This window comes from Brachionichthys hirsutus, chromosome 19, assembly GCF_040956055.1.
Source record: "Brachionichthys hirsutus isolate HB-005 chromosome 19, CSIRO-AGI_Bhir_v1, whole genome shotgun sequence".
Classification (NCBI taxonomy): domain Eukaryota; kingdom Metazoa; phylum Chordata; class Actinopteri; order Lophiiformes; family Brachionichthyidae; genus Brachionichthys; species Brachionichthys hirsutus.
The window spans coordinates 668801-684388 of record NC_090915.1 but is presented as its reverse complement, the minus strand read 5'-3'; the positions used below and the strand labels follow the sequence as shown (position 1 = coordinate 684388).

Below are 15588 nucleotides of genomic sequence, written 5' to 3'. Positions count from 1 at the left end.
TTCCACCTTTCTGGGGGCCTAAATCCAAAGAAAGGGAAGGCCAGTTTTAAATGCCGCTGCGGGTGGAGAGCTGAAGACGCCTGCAAAACAAAACTCAATCACGACGTGACGATCTTCAGGTCAAAATGGAATGTTAGGGATGTTTGACATTTTGAAAAATGACCCTGGTTTGGTTTTGCCTCAATGATACCTCAACACAATTCTCCCTCTGTGGTTCAGAGCTAATGAAATACTTTACCGGGGTAAATTATGTTGCTTTAAGAAGGAGAAATAAACGGGAAACCGGAGAATTACAAACGCTCGCATCTTTCATTTATCCTGTTACACATGTGAAGGAACTAAAACAGCATTTGGGGAAAATAAATAAATCAACATTTCGGAATTCTTGAAATAATGAATAAAGCAACTGAAGAAGACAAGCAGGACTCTCCTACACTAATTGCACATGCAGACGCTGAAGGATAAATGCTGATGATGCTCATGTCCTTTCAAATGTTCCTGATATGCATCATTTTAGAAGCGACATCACGCAATCATCCCGAACACCCAGAAAATACATTTAGACCCTCAACTAATATTCATGATGCTTTGAATTGTTTCAGGCAAAAGAGCCACATTTATAAACCTTTGATTGATTGATTGATTTCAAACATTCACATTAAGACTAGCGTTATTAAATAAAAACAGCTTTCATTTTGGGAAACAAATGTATGAAATATCAATAATGACATCAACAGAAATTCAATCTTATTTACACCACATTTATAAAAGAAAAAACACAAAAAGAACAGCACTCATGCTTTATAACACAACATGACGCAGACAAATATCGTAACTTTTAAAAGATCCACCTCTCTTTAAAAAAAATAAATCTCAATTTACGCAATTTGGTGAAATTAACATTTATGACATTTAAATTCAATTAAGTTGCTAATATTACAAAATAGAATCATATCTTTACTTCAGTTATGACTAAACATCTTTTGCTATACAGTCGCGTTGATATGCAAGGCCTCCCTGGGCACCATCTATCACAGGCCCACTAATAGCTGAACCCAGTGTTACTGTGATGAAGAGACAGAATTAGTAAAGCAGAAGAAAAAAAAGCATGAAACATTCTCACGCTGGTACATGCATTATCTTATTTCTATTTCCCATCATAGTTTAATTGTCCTGGTCCCATTAGAGTCACTTTTTGGGAACGATTGTGATCTATAGTCGTGTGTTTCGGTGTTTATTCAGACAGCATGAGCAAAGCTCTGAGGACGAGCCTGAGCTAAAGCAATGATATCTAAAGGGAAAAAAGGAGCGGTTATACTCGCAGCACCAACAAAGAAAAACAACAGCAACCTGCTAATGTTAGCGACTGATGCCTAATTTCCTTTTGATTACAAAGACATCCCACGCTCTCCTCTCAAGTGACGTTTAATTGTTTCTCAAAGTAAATCATCAACTCAGCAAACTAAATTTGACAAACAACAATAACAAACTTGCAGCACAGGGAGAGGAAAGAGAGGAGGAGGAGGAGGAGGAAGCTGGGGGGAGGAATTAATTAAAAGAAGAAGGCCCATCGTGCAGAGGATGTGAATCACAGATGAAACAAAACAGGCAAGACCTTTTTTCCTTCAATGAGGGAAACACATTTGGAATGAACCATTAAAATTGAACGTGTGAATATCACGGAGAGGCAAGGAAAGCGCTGCGCGGTAATTTAGAGCTCAAACACTACAAAGACACACCGGCACTCGGTAGGAAGCTCCCAACGTATTTATTTATTAAATGTGAGTTTAATAATAATAATAATAATAAACTTTATTTATAGAGCACTTTTTTAGAAATAAGATTCGCAAAGTGCTTTTACAGATTATAACAAATCATACAAACAAAAAATACATAATAAACAAACATTAATCAATGTAAAACGGGTGTTTAAAAGCAACAGTGGCGTCAGGGCACAAGTGATGAGACTAGGTACCCAGCAATAATCATAGAATAATAAAACAATGTTAAAAATATAAAAATAAATACATTTTAAAAAAGTGTAATTAAAGTAAATGAAAAGTAATTAAAACAGTGGACTCCATCAATTAAAAGCCAGTCTATATAAATACGTTTTCAGAAGTTTTTTAAAAGAAGTTACCGAATCTCCAAGCCGTTTGTTTTCAGGCAGGTCGTTCCAAAGCCGAGGGGGAGGGGCCCTGATGGCGAATGCTCGGTCACCTTTAGATTTCAACCTCGACTTCGGAACGACCAGAAATCCTCGACCCCAGGATCTCAGGCTGCGGGGGGCTCATATAAAGACAATCAATCATAAATATAAGGTGGGCCCAGACCCATAAGAGCTTTAAAAGTAATCAGTAAAATCTTAAAATCAATTCTAAATTGGACTGGCAGCCAGTGCAGCGAAGCAAGGACTGGGGTGATGTGATGGCGTCTGTTAAAACCAGTAAGAAGCCGAGCTGCTGCGTTCGGCACTAGTTGGAGGCGGGACAGTGATTTGCTGTTTGTGCCAGACAGGAGAGAATTGCAGTATCGAGTCTTGAGAAGATGAGTGTGTGGATTACTTTCTCCAGGTCTGACTGTTGGAGCGTGTGCTTTACTTTAGTGATTAATTGGAGATGCACTATTGGACAGTAGAATTGATGTGTGAGGTGAAGTCCAGATTGTAATCAAATATAACTCCCAGGTTTTTTGCAGTGGGTTTGAGGTTGTGTGATAGTGGACCAAGTACTGAAGGACAGAAGGGATCAGGGGGGGTAAATAGATTGATTTCTGATTTGGAGTTATTCAATTGAAGAAAGTTATGTGCCATCCAACAGTTAACGTCGTCTAGACAGTTAAAAACAGCAGCTAGGCTTGCTGGGTCACCAGGTCTCAGGGGAAGGTAAATCTGTGTGTCGTCTGCATAACAATGAAAGGAGACGTTATGCCGCCGGATGATCTGGCCCAGCGGAAGCATGCAAATTGAAAATAAAATTGGGCCTAAAATCAAACCGTGCGGTACACCACAGCTGATGAGTGCTTTAGAGGAAACAAAGTTATCTATCTATTTAAGATCAAATAAAATCGGCACAAACAACAAACAGGATGATTCTCAACTCAGCGAGCAGGAAACACGCAGAGAGAAATGAAATCTCTGCTTTGAGCCGAGACACTTTGACCTGATTTATCCCAGATTATCTGATAACATTCACAGACGCAGCGTTAAGTAGCCTAATCTTAGCATTTAGAATTTAAGAAGAGGCGGATCTCATTAAGTACCCTCTGACCTGCACCACGATGACCAATGAGAGACACCCTGAGAGCGCTGCAAACGTTCTAGCCCCAGAGGCTAACGTAGGCTAGCGCCGGTCCTCACCGACAGCCCCCCCCCAGCAGACCGCTTAATGCTATATGCAGTAACACTCCGACCTGCAGCGTCGGAGTGTTACTGCAGCAAGAACCGACACCACGTTAGTCTCCATTTGCTTTACATCCGTGTCCCCATAAGATCACAGGAGCTAAATCCATCTTTGATTGCGTGCAATGCAATTTTCGTTTTCAGGCTCGTTTTGGTTAAACACTTCATTTGCTGAAAAAACATTGACACAGAAAATAAGGCACTTAACACAGCACTTATTTGTACAAGCTGAGCTGCTGAAGCCTCATATTAACCTCATCTGCACTCTGGACAGAATGAGCAGTGTGCTCCCCCCCCCCCCCCCCCCCAAAACGTCATCACAGGAACCCAACACCTCAATGCGACGCGGGTCTGGTGTTAAGACTCGAAAACACCCGAACCCAAAGTGTAACCCTTTCGTTACGGCTCGAGCTGGAATCCTTTCAATGACGGTTATCGTGCGTGTGTGTGTGCGTGCGCATGTGTGTGTGTGTGTGACTGTGTGTGTGTGTGTGGGTGTGTGTTGTATCCCAGCCAGCTTTCTCACAAAGACAACTTTTGTTTTTGGCCTCTGTGTGAAGCTGGATCTACACTCAGAGCAGGTGCAGGCTGGGAAGTGTGTGTGCGTGTGTGTGTGTGTGTGTGTGTGTGTGTGTGTGTGTGCGTGTGTGTGTGTGTGTTTTATTTTATTTGTGGACTACCTATAGTAATAAATAATGACGTTGTTTTTGGCTGCATTTCCCCCCATATGGAGATTCTGTTTTTTCTCATTGCTTTTAGATGCAAAGATTGGGAATTGAAACGCGCTTCGTTCGTAGCCGACGGATCGAACTGTTGGACCGCAGAAATCCAGATGAGCTTTAACAAACACTGAAGATGTTCCAAAGTACAAATTCATACATTCACAAAAAAATCCTATGTTCCTAGTTCTTCTGTTAAATTCTATATTGAGCAGGATCCATTACATGAAGGGTTAGATTTAGGATTATAGCAACTGCCCTACGGTTGTATTTAGGTTGTATCACTGGGGATGTCATCGAAATATAATTGGAGAAATTTTCACATTGAATTGTTCAATAATGCAGAAAATGAGCTCTCTGTGAAAATGACGGAGAAACAGCATGATATAAATACATATAAGGAAATAATCGATGTTAAAATAAATCAGTTCATGCTCAGTCGTCTGCTGAGTGGCAACACGTTTCAACCACGCCGTTGTCGATGCTGGCAGCAGGACCGGAGGCCGGATCAGCCGCAGGGAAGCAAAACGACATGTCAGAGAGGATCGGGAATCGGGCACAGCTCTCGCACCATGTTCCACGAAAATCGACCTGCTCCGTTGTGTGTCGAAATAATGGGGGAAAAACAACAAAATCCAGACTCACGATCATGGAAATGAACACCTGCCAGCCATCGGAGTTTCAGAATAAAAGCTGCAGCTACCAACAAGGGTCCAGCACAGGACCCATGTTTTAAGGGCCGACAGGTTTGACTGCAAAGCTCTCAGTGCAGTTCCCCCTCTCTCCTACAGCCAGCAAGCAGCGCGACTCGGAATGCGTTTTCCTGAAGTCAAACAAACTATTTACCAAGTGAGCCGGAATTACCCGCATCACAAAAGTGGGGATGAAGGACGAGGGAGGTGAAGCAAGGGCAGCGCTCTGAACCAGCTAGTCCACAAAAGAGCATTAAAACCAGTCGGGTCAATCAGTTCGACGTGGATCGACAGGCTTTCCAGGAAGGGGGAGGTTTTCTGAATGAACATGGAAGGGAGAAGCAAAGAAGGTCACCCAAATGGAGAGTATTTAAAGTACCTTCAAGTATTCAACAAGGAAGAATGTGAAGTTAATTGCAAACACCTCTGCATCTGTGTGTGTGTATGCGGGATCGATCAGTTACCAACCTGATTATTGGATGTGATATTAGAATGTTTAGATTATTGGAAATTCATCTAGTCTTGATTGTGAAATTGGCTCTGGCTCGACACAGAGTAACTACAGCGGTAACTACAGCGGTAACTACAGTGGTAACTACAGCGGTAACTACAGTGGTAACTACAGCGGTAACTACAGCGGTAATTACAGTGGTAACTACAGCAGTAACTACAGCGGTAACTACAGCGGTAACTAGAAGTGGTAACTACAGTGGTAACTACAGTGGTAACTACAGCGGTAACTACAGCGGTAACTACAGTGGTAACTGCAGCGGTAACTACAGTGGTAACTACAGTGGTAACTACAGCGGTAACTACAGTGGTAACTACAGTGGTAACTGCAGCGGTAACTACAGTGGTAACTACAGTGGTAACTACATCGGTAACTACAGCGGTAACTACAGTGGTAACTACAGCGGTAACTACAATGGTAACTACATCGGTAACTACAGTGGTATCTAGACGTGGTAACTACAGCGGTAACTACAGTGGTAACTACATCGGTAACTACAGCGGTAACTACAGTGGTAACTACAGTGGTAACTACAGTGGTAACTACATCGGTAACTACAGCGGTAAATACAGTGGTAATTACAGTGGTAACTACATCGGTAACTACAGCGGTAACTACAGCGGTAACTACAGCGTTATCTACAGTGGTAACTACATCGGTAACTACAGTGGTAACTACAGCGGTAACTACAGCGGTAACTACAGCGGTAACTACAGTGGTAACTACAGTGGTAACTACAGCGGTAACTACAGCGGTAACTACAGCGGTAACTACAGTGGTAACTACAGCGGTAACTACAGCGGTAACTACAGTGGTAACTACATCGGTAACTACAGCGGTAACTACAGTGGTAACTACAGTGGTAACTAGTTATCGAACATATGGCGCTGAGGAAACAGCAAGATATCTGCTTCCAACAGGAAGTGGAGTGAAGAAGAAAACAGCATAAAATGGACAAAATAAAAGCACGCCCTGGTCATGAGAGGATTACAAGAAGTGGACAGGAAGCACGTTCCGTGGTGAATGTGATGTCATCTCCTGTCTCCGGTCTCTATGACAACCAGCTACGCTGAGGTGATACTAACCCTTAATGGGACGCAACGTAGCTGGCGACACGTACTGGAAACATGGCTTTTGTGCGTCATGAAGAAGAAACAATATTATTTATCTATTGGGGACTAAAATAATATTCCACATGTAATCCTGAATTGGGTGTATTTAGTTACTTCCCAGTTATTATGATGTGAATTGATGCTAAAAAAAGCAACAGTGCCTGCAGTCCGCACGAAACAAGCTACGCTTCCTCCTTCTCTTTCTGTAACCCCCCGCTCCTGATTTCCCTTCTTTCCTCCTTCCCCCCCCCCCCCCCCTTATCCTCCTCCATCCCCAGGCTGGTACAGAGAGAGGTGGAGGAAACAGAGGAGGAAGCGTGGACAAAGCAGAGCGGGGCCACAGAAAGGCGGACTCCCGCCGAGCCCAAGCGGTGGCTGACACGCCGCACATTCAGCCATCGTTACGTAGCAATTAATAAGGTCAGCAGCAGAACAAAACGCTTCAAGGGTAAAAAAATAAAATAAAATAGAGATCTCTGTCATCAGTGCTGCTACAACAAATGATTTTCAGCACAAATGTCCTTATAAGGGCATCTGAGCCTGAACGTGAGGAGAACTTAAAAGCATAATTATACAATCAATTGATTTGGAAAATCATTACAAAGTCCTGATTGTGGCAATCGTGCATTTTGCCCCCCGTCCCACTGCAAAGTATTTAATAAAGAGTTTGTAAAATATTCAAATGTTGATTTTCTTTTTGAAATACTTTGAAATAATAAATTGCGCAGGACGTAAAAAAAAGTAAACATTCATAGAGTAATCATACAGATACTTTTGCCATATTCATTTTGGAATTTATTTGTGGAGTATATGTTTTTTTGCAATCTTCATATACCGGTATTCAAAGTCGAAAAAGAACAAAAACCTGCCAACATATCGAGCTTCTGCACAGCCTCATTTTTTCCGACCTCTGCCCTTTCTGCCGTCTCAGTGAACCAGCGAGCAGCTGACAGGTCTGACTGGTGACAATCCTGCAGGCCACAGATTGAGCCTTTGTCATCGATCAGAGAATCAAGTAATTGAATAACTGCAAACAGAGATTGCTTTAATGTTTATATTATTCTGTGATTACACAAATATGCTCCTTTTTGTACAATTTCATTAGCTGTAGGAAAAGCCCGAATTTATACCAGAACATTCTCTCGAACATTCAGCAGCACTTTCTGCCCCGCTCGGCTCCAACGACAGCATCAGTTCAACAAATGCACCAAAGCTGGCAACGTGCGCAGCTTTTTCACAACTTCATGGTTTTTCTTTTCTGCAGTAAAACCAGCTCAGCAATTCCAACCACGCAGGAGCATCAGCAGCCGTTTCTCCAGCGATGCAGTCGAAGCAGCAATTACACCACCAAAATAATAACAATAATAAAAGAAAAGCCACTTACTGAGGACGGCAAGCCGGGAGGGACCTTCCGCACTTTTTTTGTGTGAACCTCTGAAAGAGAGAAGAAAAAAAAGGCGTTTATTTCTCCTTGAAACTGAGCTTCTGGCTCGACTTTAATTTAATTGATCGGCTGAAGAAAGAGCGAGACGACTTTTCAAGCCATGGCTGATAAATCAACAAAGGAGGCTTTTAGTAAAAACATGCGCGAGACAATACGACGCAGAAATCAAAAGACCAGGAGACAAGAAGGGCCGGGGTGATTTTTTTGTCTTTTTTTTTTTTTATAAAATGAAGAAGGGCAGCTTTTCATAGGGGAAGAATATCAGTCAGGGTTTCTCTCAAGGAGAGTGACGGAGCAGCCTATCAACCTGGAAGGTGAGACTTTGATGGGGAAATGAAAGAACAGTTTTTTTGGAAGCCTGCCCATAGTGTGTGTGTGTGTGTCCAGTCAAGGTTAATGCTACCGAGGCTGCACCGCAACCGCCATTGTCCTGCTCTCAAAAAAGACTTCCTTGTATTTTTCTGTGATGCCCCCGTCTGGAATACGCACAGATAAAGCAGGACGGTCCCACAGCAACACAAACGCACACTCACAAAACACACACAGCGTTTGATTAAAAAGCCAAACATGCACTTTAATGGGCTTAATCTAATAATCACTGATGACCGATACTTGACACATTAAGAAAAAAAATAGTTGAAGGCCTAAATCTGTAAAATGAATAAATAACTATTTAAAAGGGACAAACAAAAAGCTGAATTTGTATTAAAGTGTTGGCTGTATGATGTTAGTCTGAATTACATCGAGCGATGTTCGCTCTGCACCCCAGCATGGAGGCTATTTGTGGTGACATCAGATCTCTTGTGGGGTGTTGCTGCTATATTCTGAGCATTCTGCCTGCTCTTCTTATTTAAACCACACGAGCGCCTTTACACAAACATTCTAACATCCACGAGCGACTGATTTATAACTGTTTTATTAGACTGCGTGTTTATTCAGAGAGCATATTCTTGCATCTTTAAGGCATTGCAGGCCTGAAACACACAAACATGTGAATGGAGAAGCCGTTTATGAGGACAGACCTGGAGTGTGTGACCAGTGCGTTGCAACGACTCACCCAATGAGTCCATAGGCAGAGTTCTCCTCCGTGGGTTGGAGCCGTAGTGCTGGTAGTACTGCCCCGCCGGCTTCGTAGGCGACGCCGCGCCAGGACTCCCCAAGCCCAGCTCGCCCCCCAGGATGGACTGGGCAGGACGCGGCGAGAGAAAAGCACAAACAGAGAGCGACAGCGGCAGTTCGTTAACGCTGGGGGTCAGGCACGATTAAATACACGGGCCGTTTAAATGCTTTCTTCTTTTTTTTGCCTAATTTGGTAGATTTAGAATTTATTTATTTCTGCAAGTATCCAACATACCAACATGGTTGCGTTGCGGACATTTCTGAAGACAATAAAAATAAAAATATTGTTTTGCATGTTGAAGACAGGCAGAACATGAATAATCAGTGACAGGACACCAGGAATGGAAGCTGGAATGTTGGTGAAAGTCCTCTTGATGTGTTAATGTCGGAATATTGAAATTACCAGAAGCATTTTTTTTTAGTAAAGATTTTTTGGTGCCAGCTGTTTGCTATAAGAGCATTTATGTCTTCCATTGAGGGAAGAGAGTCAGGATTTGGTTTTGGTGTGAGGTGCTGAGGTGTAGAAGGAAAACTTCACTGCAGTATAATGGGAGTGGATCACACCGAAAGTACAAACAACATGTCTGAAAAAGGAACACAAGATAATCCTCCGGCTTTGTGAAATAACCAAACCCAGCTTTAATGATAGAATATATTCGTCAGAGCAGCATTTTAACCCTCATGTGCCCCGAAGTCAAGGACACTTAGTCCAGGTGCAAGTTACGCCAGTATATAGTTAAAAAATAAAATAAAATAAAGACACAAAAAAAACATTTTGCAGATCAGTCAAAAAAAGAAGCACAAGATTTTTTTCTTTGGTGTGAAACAGCAACTAAGTCGGAGCCTGATGTATCAGAACTTTAGGCTTATTTGATGCAAAGCGACGAACGCACAAAAACGTGCTGCGAGACGACACACAACACACAACACACAACATAGATAGATAGATAGATAGATAGATAGATAGATAGATAGATAGATAATAGATAGATAGATAGATAATAGATGATAGATAGATAGATGATAGATAGATAGATAGATAGATAGATAGATAGATAGATAGATAGATAGATAATAGATGATAGATAGATAGATAGATAGATAGATAGATAGATAGATGATAGATAGATAGATAGATAGATGATAGATAGATAGATGATAGATAGATAGATAGATAGATAGATAGATAGATAGATAGATAGATGATAGATAGATAGATAGATAGATAGATAGATGATAGATAGATGATAGATGATAGATAGATGATCGATAGATGATAGATAGATAGATAGATAGATAGATAGATAGATAGACAGATAGATGATAGATTGATGATAGATAGATAGATTATAGATAGATAGATAGATAGATAGATAGATAGATAGATAGATAGATGATAGATAGATGATAGATAGATAGATAGATAGATAGATGATAGATAGATAGGTAGATGATAGATAGATAGATAGATAGATAGATGATAGATAGATGATAGATAGATGATAGATAGATAGATAGATGATAGATAGATGATAGATAGATAGATAGATAGATAGATAGATAGATGATAGATAGATGATAGATAGATAGATAGATAGATAGATAGATAGATAGATAGATAGATGATAGATAGATGATAGATAGATAGGTAGATGATAGATAGATAGATAGATGATAGATAGATGATAGATAGATGATAGATAGATAGATAGATAGATGATAGATAGATAGATAGATGATAGATGATAGATGATAGATAGATGATAGATAGATGATAGATAGATAGATAGATAGATGATAGATAGATGATAGATAGATAGATAGATGATAGATAGATGATAGATAGATGATAGATAGATGATAGATAGATGATAGATAGATAGATAGATAGATAGATAGATGATAGATAGATGATAGATAGATAGATAGATGATAGATAGATAGATGATAGATGATAGATAGATGATAGATAGATAGATAGATTGATAGATAGATGATAGATAGAAAGATAGATAGATGATAGATGATAGATGATAGATAGATGATAGATGGGTTTTATGAAGCCTCCTAACAAAGCCTACCTCAGATCATGTCGATCATGATAAAGGGTGATGTCATGGTATTTACCTCCATGAGAACGACCTCATGCTGCTCAGCGTGGAGACGCTCAACCTCTCAGCTCCACAGCCCAGAGTCTAACTTCTGCTCCCCGACGGGTTCTCCCCCTTCCAGCCGTGACTCTGTTTACGGCTAAACCTTTGCAAACCGCTCTCACATTGTCCTGCTAATTAAGTTCAGTGATGGCGCAGCAACAAGTGCCGTCTCTGAGAAGACGTGAGCATGAAAGAGAGAGAGAGAGGATGGAGGAGGGGGTCTTTTTTTAGTTCGCGTGGAGGGAAAAGGTGGAAAGCTTGGCTGCCCACCCCCCAACCTCCTTTAAATAGACTCCCCCACGACTCCGTTAAAGGGTAGATTTTCATCCCCAGCTTTCTCGTTAAGTAAGTAGTGTGCAGTATATTTAAAGCAGAAGGTGGAGACGTGTGTTTGGGGGGGTGATGGTTCTCCGGCCTAATCTGAATTCTGATCAGCATGTCCGTCCGCTCTGTGGCTGAAAACAAGCGTTAGCCTGGCAGCGCCGGCCCGTGGAAGGCTTTTCTCATGCTAAACAGGGCCTGAGTAGACCAATTACAGGGCTCTGAGCCATTCTCTGGCCTAAAACAAAAAGGCCCTTGTCTTAAATAAAGTCAGTCACACACACTGTGGGAGAGGGAGTCAGACACAAAGGCACACGCACACGCACACAACCGCACACCAATTCAGTCATCCCGGTCCCTTGTGTGTGTGTGTGTGTGTGTCGCCAAGGGTAGAACAGGGTTCCCACTAAAACAAAAAAGGGTCTCATTGATTGCGGCACTTTTTTTTCTATTCTTTTGTTTGTTTGTTTTTTTCTTCTCGCAGTCGTGCCTCGCGCCAGGCTATGCCGGGACGGTCGCCTAGGCAACGGGGGGAGTTTACCCATCTGTCCATCTGTCTGTCTCTTTACCTGTTTGTCTCGCGGTCCCCGTCAGCTTCACTTCACTACACACAATCTGTTATTGCAAATGGCAAGATGGAAGTCAGGGATCGGGGGGGGGGGGGCAAAGGGATTCACAGCAGGCCGCTGTCTCCGGCCTTAGATTTGGGCAAAATAGATATCAGGAGCAACATAAGATATCCAGAGCGTGATAGCTTCAGTACTGCAGTGCCATTCTTGGCATGCCCGTTCGGGGGGGGGGAGGGGGCTGCTGGTTCCATATTTCTTGTATATTTCCTTTACTTCCTGTCTCAAGGAAGATGCTCTCTCAAATAAATACAAAGTTTATACCAGAAGTCTTGGACAAGCTCCTCGTCTCACAGACCACAACGTCACTCTCGTCAGTGGCTTCTTCTCAAAACCGCCAGAACTGTTGACAGCCTCGGGCTGACTGTAACCATGGCAACACAGCAAAATTAAAGTGCCACCGAAATGACTTTTCCCTACGCAAAATGTCTCTTCTGAGAGGCGTTAATGGGCAAACATCCAGGATGCGGGCGCACATGGTGCCAACCAATGAGAAGCCGAGGTGAAAAAGAGCAGCGCTGCGTCTAACTGATGCCACAAACACCGGCTCGGTCAGCATCGTTCACCGCGCTCCGATCCCAGAGCGGCTGTTTGTTTCCTGAATGAAAAGTAATCAGATTACACTGCTAGGCAGCGCAGACTTGTGACACCTTTAGGAAGTGATGTATGCTTGAAAGAAAAGCCCCTCTGTCGCCGCAGGAAATGAGTCCAATCCATCAGGTTGACACGCAGCGTTCAGCAGCTCCTCTGTGACCCACAGGTACCAGAACCTCTGAGGGGATCCAGAGATTCGTGCGCCTCTCCCTCCCACCTCTTTCTTTCTGCTGCTTTCAACTCTACACTTTCTTGTGTTCTCTGTCTCACTCAAACACACACACACACAACCAGAGGTCTGTTTCTCACATAGCTGACTGGGCTCCGGTACCCAGCTGCTCGCAGAGACGATATTAACTAAGATAGATTACAAGACACAACGGGAGGGAGGTAGAGAAGCGAAGACGAGACCAACAAGGGAGACAGAAGAACAAGCGGAGCGACGACAGACGCTAAAGAGAAGAGAATAAAGTCGTAGTCGGGCTGGACGGCTGCAGGCAGGCAGCCTGACAGATTTTGGTTTTCGTTTATGTTCCTATGAGTGCCTTAAGCCGTGGGCCGTCACACGATTTTATTATGTTCGCATAATGACAATAAAGAATCTTGAACCATGTATTCATGATAAACATAAATGTTGTTATTATTAAAGTGGTTCTTTAACTTTTAACTGAGCCTGTCTAACTGTCCCTCTGATTACACTCTCTATGCTAAGCTAAGCTAACTGTATAAACCCTTTCCTTTGCAAATATGACTCCTAATAGAAATACGTAAATAACGGCTTAATTTGGTAGATTTAGTTACAGTTTTATTTTGCAAAAATAAATAGCTGTTTCTAATCTTTGGATGACCCTCCTCGATGTCCACGTCGCTAGCTAATGCTAGCGACGTGGACATCAGCGGTGAGGGCCACTCAGATCAATTTCCACAATCCCAACGATGAGAGAAAGAGAGACAGGAAGAAGTCATTAATTACCAGGAAGTGCTGGCAAGGCAGCGGCGCACCTGTATGCCAGCTACGCTCCAGATGACACACACACACACACACACACACACCTATACACTCCCTCCTAGGGGAGGGAGGCCCTAAGACAGTAAAAACAGCCGAGACAAGAGATAAAAGTGGACCCACAGAGCCAGAAGAGTGGAGCCACGCATCACCCATCAGATATTACTCTCATCCAGACAATGTATCAATTAATCATTACATCTGTAAACTGATAAAACAGTTAAGATAAAAAGAAAATGATTGATGATCAAAGATGGGTCCACAGTATGAAATGGTTAGACGGATGTAACAACCAGTAACATCCAGTAACACCCAGTAACAACCAGTAACATCCAGTAACAACCAGTAACATCCAGTAACACCCAGTAACAACCAGTAACATCCAGTAACAACCAGTAACATCCAGTAACATCCAGTAACATCCAGTAACACCCAGTAACAACCAGTAACACCCAGTAACAACCAGTAACAACCAGTAACAACCAGTAACATCCAGCAACAACCAGTGACACCCAGTAACACCCAGTAACATCCAGTAACACCCAGTAACAACCAGTAACATCCAGTAACAACCAGTAACAACCAGTAACACCCAGTAACAACCAGTAACAACCAGTAACAACCAGTAACACCCAGTAACACCCAGTAACAACCAGTAACAACCAGTAACACCCAGCAACATCCAGTAACATCCAGTAACAACCAGTAACACCCAGTAACATCCAGTAACATCCAGTAACAACCAGTAACAACCAGTAACAACCAGTAACACCCAGTAACACCCAGTAACAACCAGTAACATCCAGTAACATCCAGTAACAACCAGTAACAACCAGTAACAACCAGTAACAACCAGTAACACCCAGTAACATCCAGTAACATCCAGTAACAACCAGTAACAACCAGTAACAACCAGTAACACCCAGTAACATCCAGTAACACCCAGTAACATCCAGTAACATCCAGTAACAACCAGTAACAACCAGTAACAACCAGTACCAACCAGTAACATCCAGTAACAACCAGTAACAACCAGTAACAACCAGTAACAACCAGTAACATCCAGTACACGGACTGGGCTGATCACCTGACACGAGGACAGCCAATGGAGCCTCAGATCCCGCATTACAACACAAACACACAGAGAAACTGTCCAATCATATCGCTCTGGAACACCAGCTGGTGTGTGCGTGTGTGTCCCACTCTGACATCATCTCAACACACACACACACACACACACACAGGCAATTCAAAGCATTTCTTATTAATTAGCGTTCAACGCTTGGCTTGAAAAATAAATAGTGATCATTTAAGAGCACTGAGAGGAATCAGACAGCATATCAGACAATTTCTGGCAGCGTCCTGCATGTGTGCAATCACTGTGTGTGTGTGTGTGGGGGGGGGGGGGGGGGGCAGGGCAGTATATTACAGTAATAGTGTAAAAAAGGTAAGAGCAAAAGGGAGGGAGTTTGGTATAAATGAGGTTAAATGGTGAGAGTACAGACAGAGATTGAATGACAGAAGTAGAATAAGAGGGAGAGAACTGGGAGGAGACAGGAGGTGGTAACAGAGGAAAAAAGGGGAAATGTCCGGACGTGTGAAGAAAGAAACGGAAGGTTTTATTATTTGTCTTCAGCATTTTGTCCAGAACACAAAATGTTGTTTTCACCGTACTACAAAGGGGCCCCTCCAGACGATTAAACGCACACACACATATCTAGAGGGGACGGTCCCATTACCACTTCCACCCCAGTGGGGATGAAGAACAGTGGAAGGAGAAGGTCAACAGAGAGATGGAACAACAGAAGAAAGTGTAGATAAAAGAGGCAAAAAGGGAAGGAAGGAAAGGAAAGAAGGAGCCAAGGAGGATTGAGTGAAGGAAAAAGAAAGG

At 42.5% G+C, this 15588-nt stretch overlaps 1 protein-coding gene across 1 annotated transcript in view; it reads right to left on the bottom strand.

Annotated features, from left to right (window-relative positions):
* The window catches only part of LOC137908775 (transcription factor 4-like), a 181087-nt gene that overhangs the window by 72215 nt on the left and 93284 nt on the right, over window positions 1-15588 (bottom strand). The window contains 2 exon segments of the mRNA XM_068753197.1: window positions 7819-7868; window positions 8936-9062. Of these exon segments, the coding sequence (XP_068609298.1) occupies window positions 7819-7868; window positions 8936-9062 (177 nt within the window).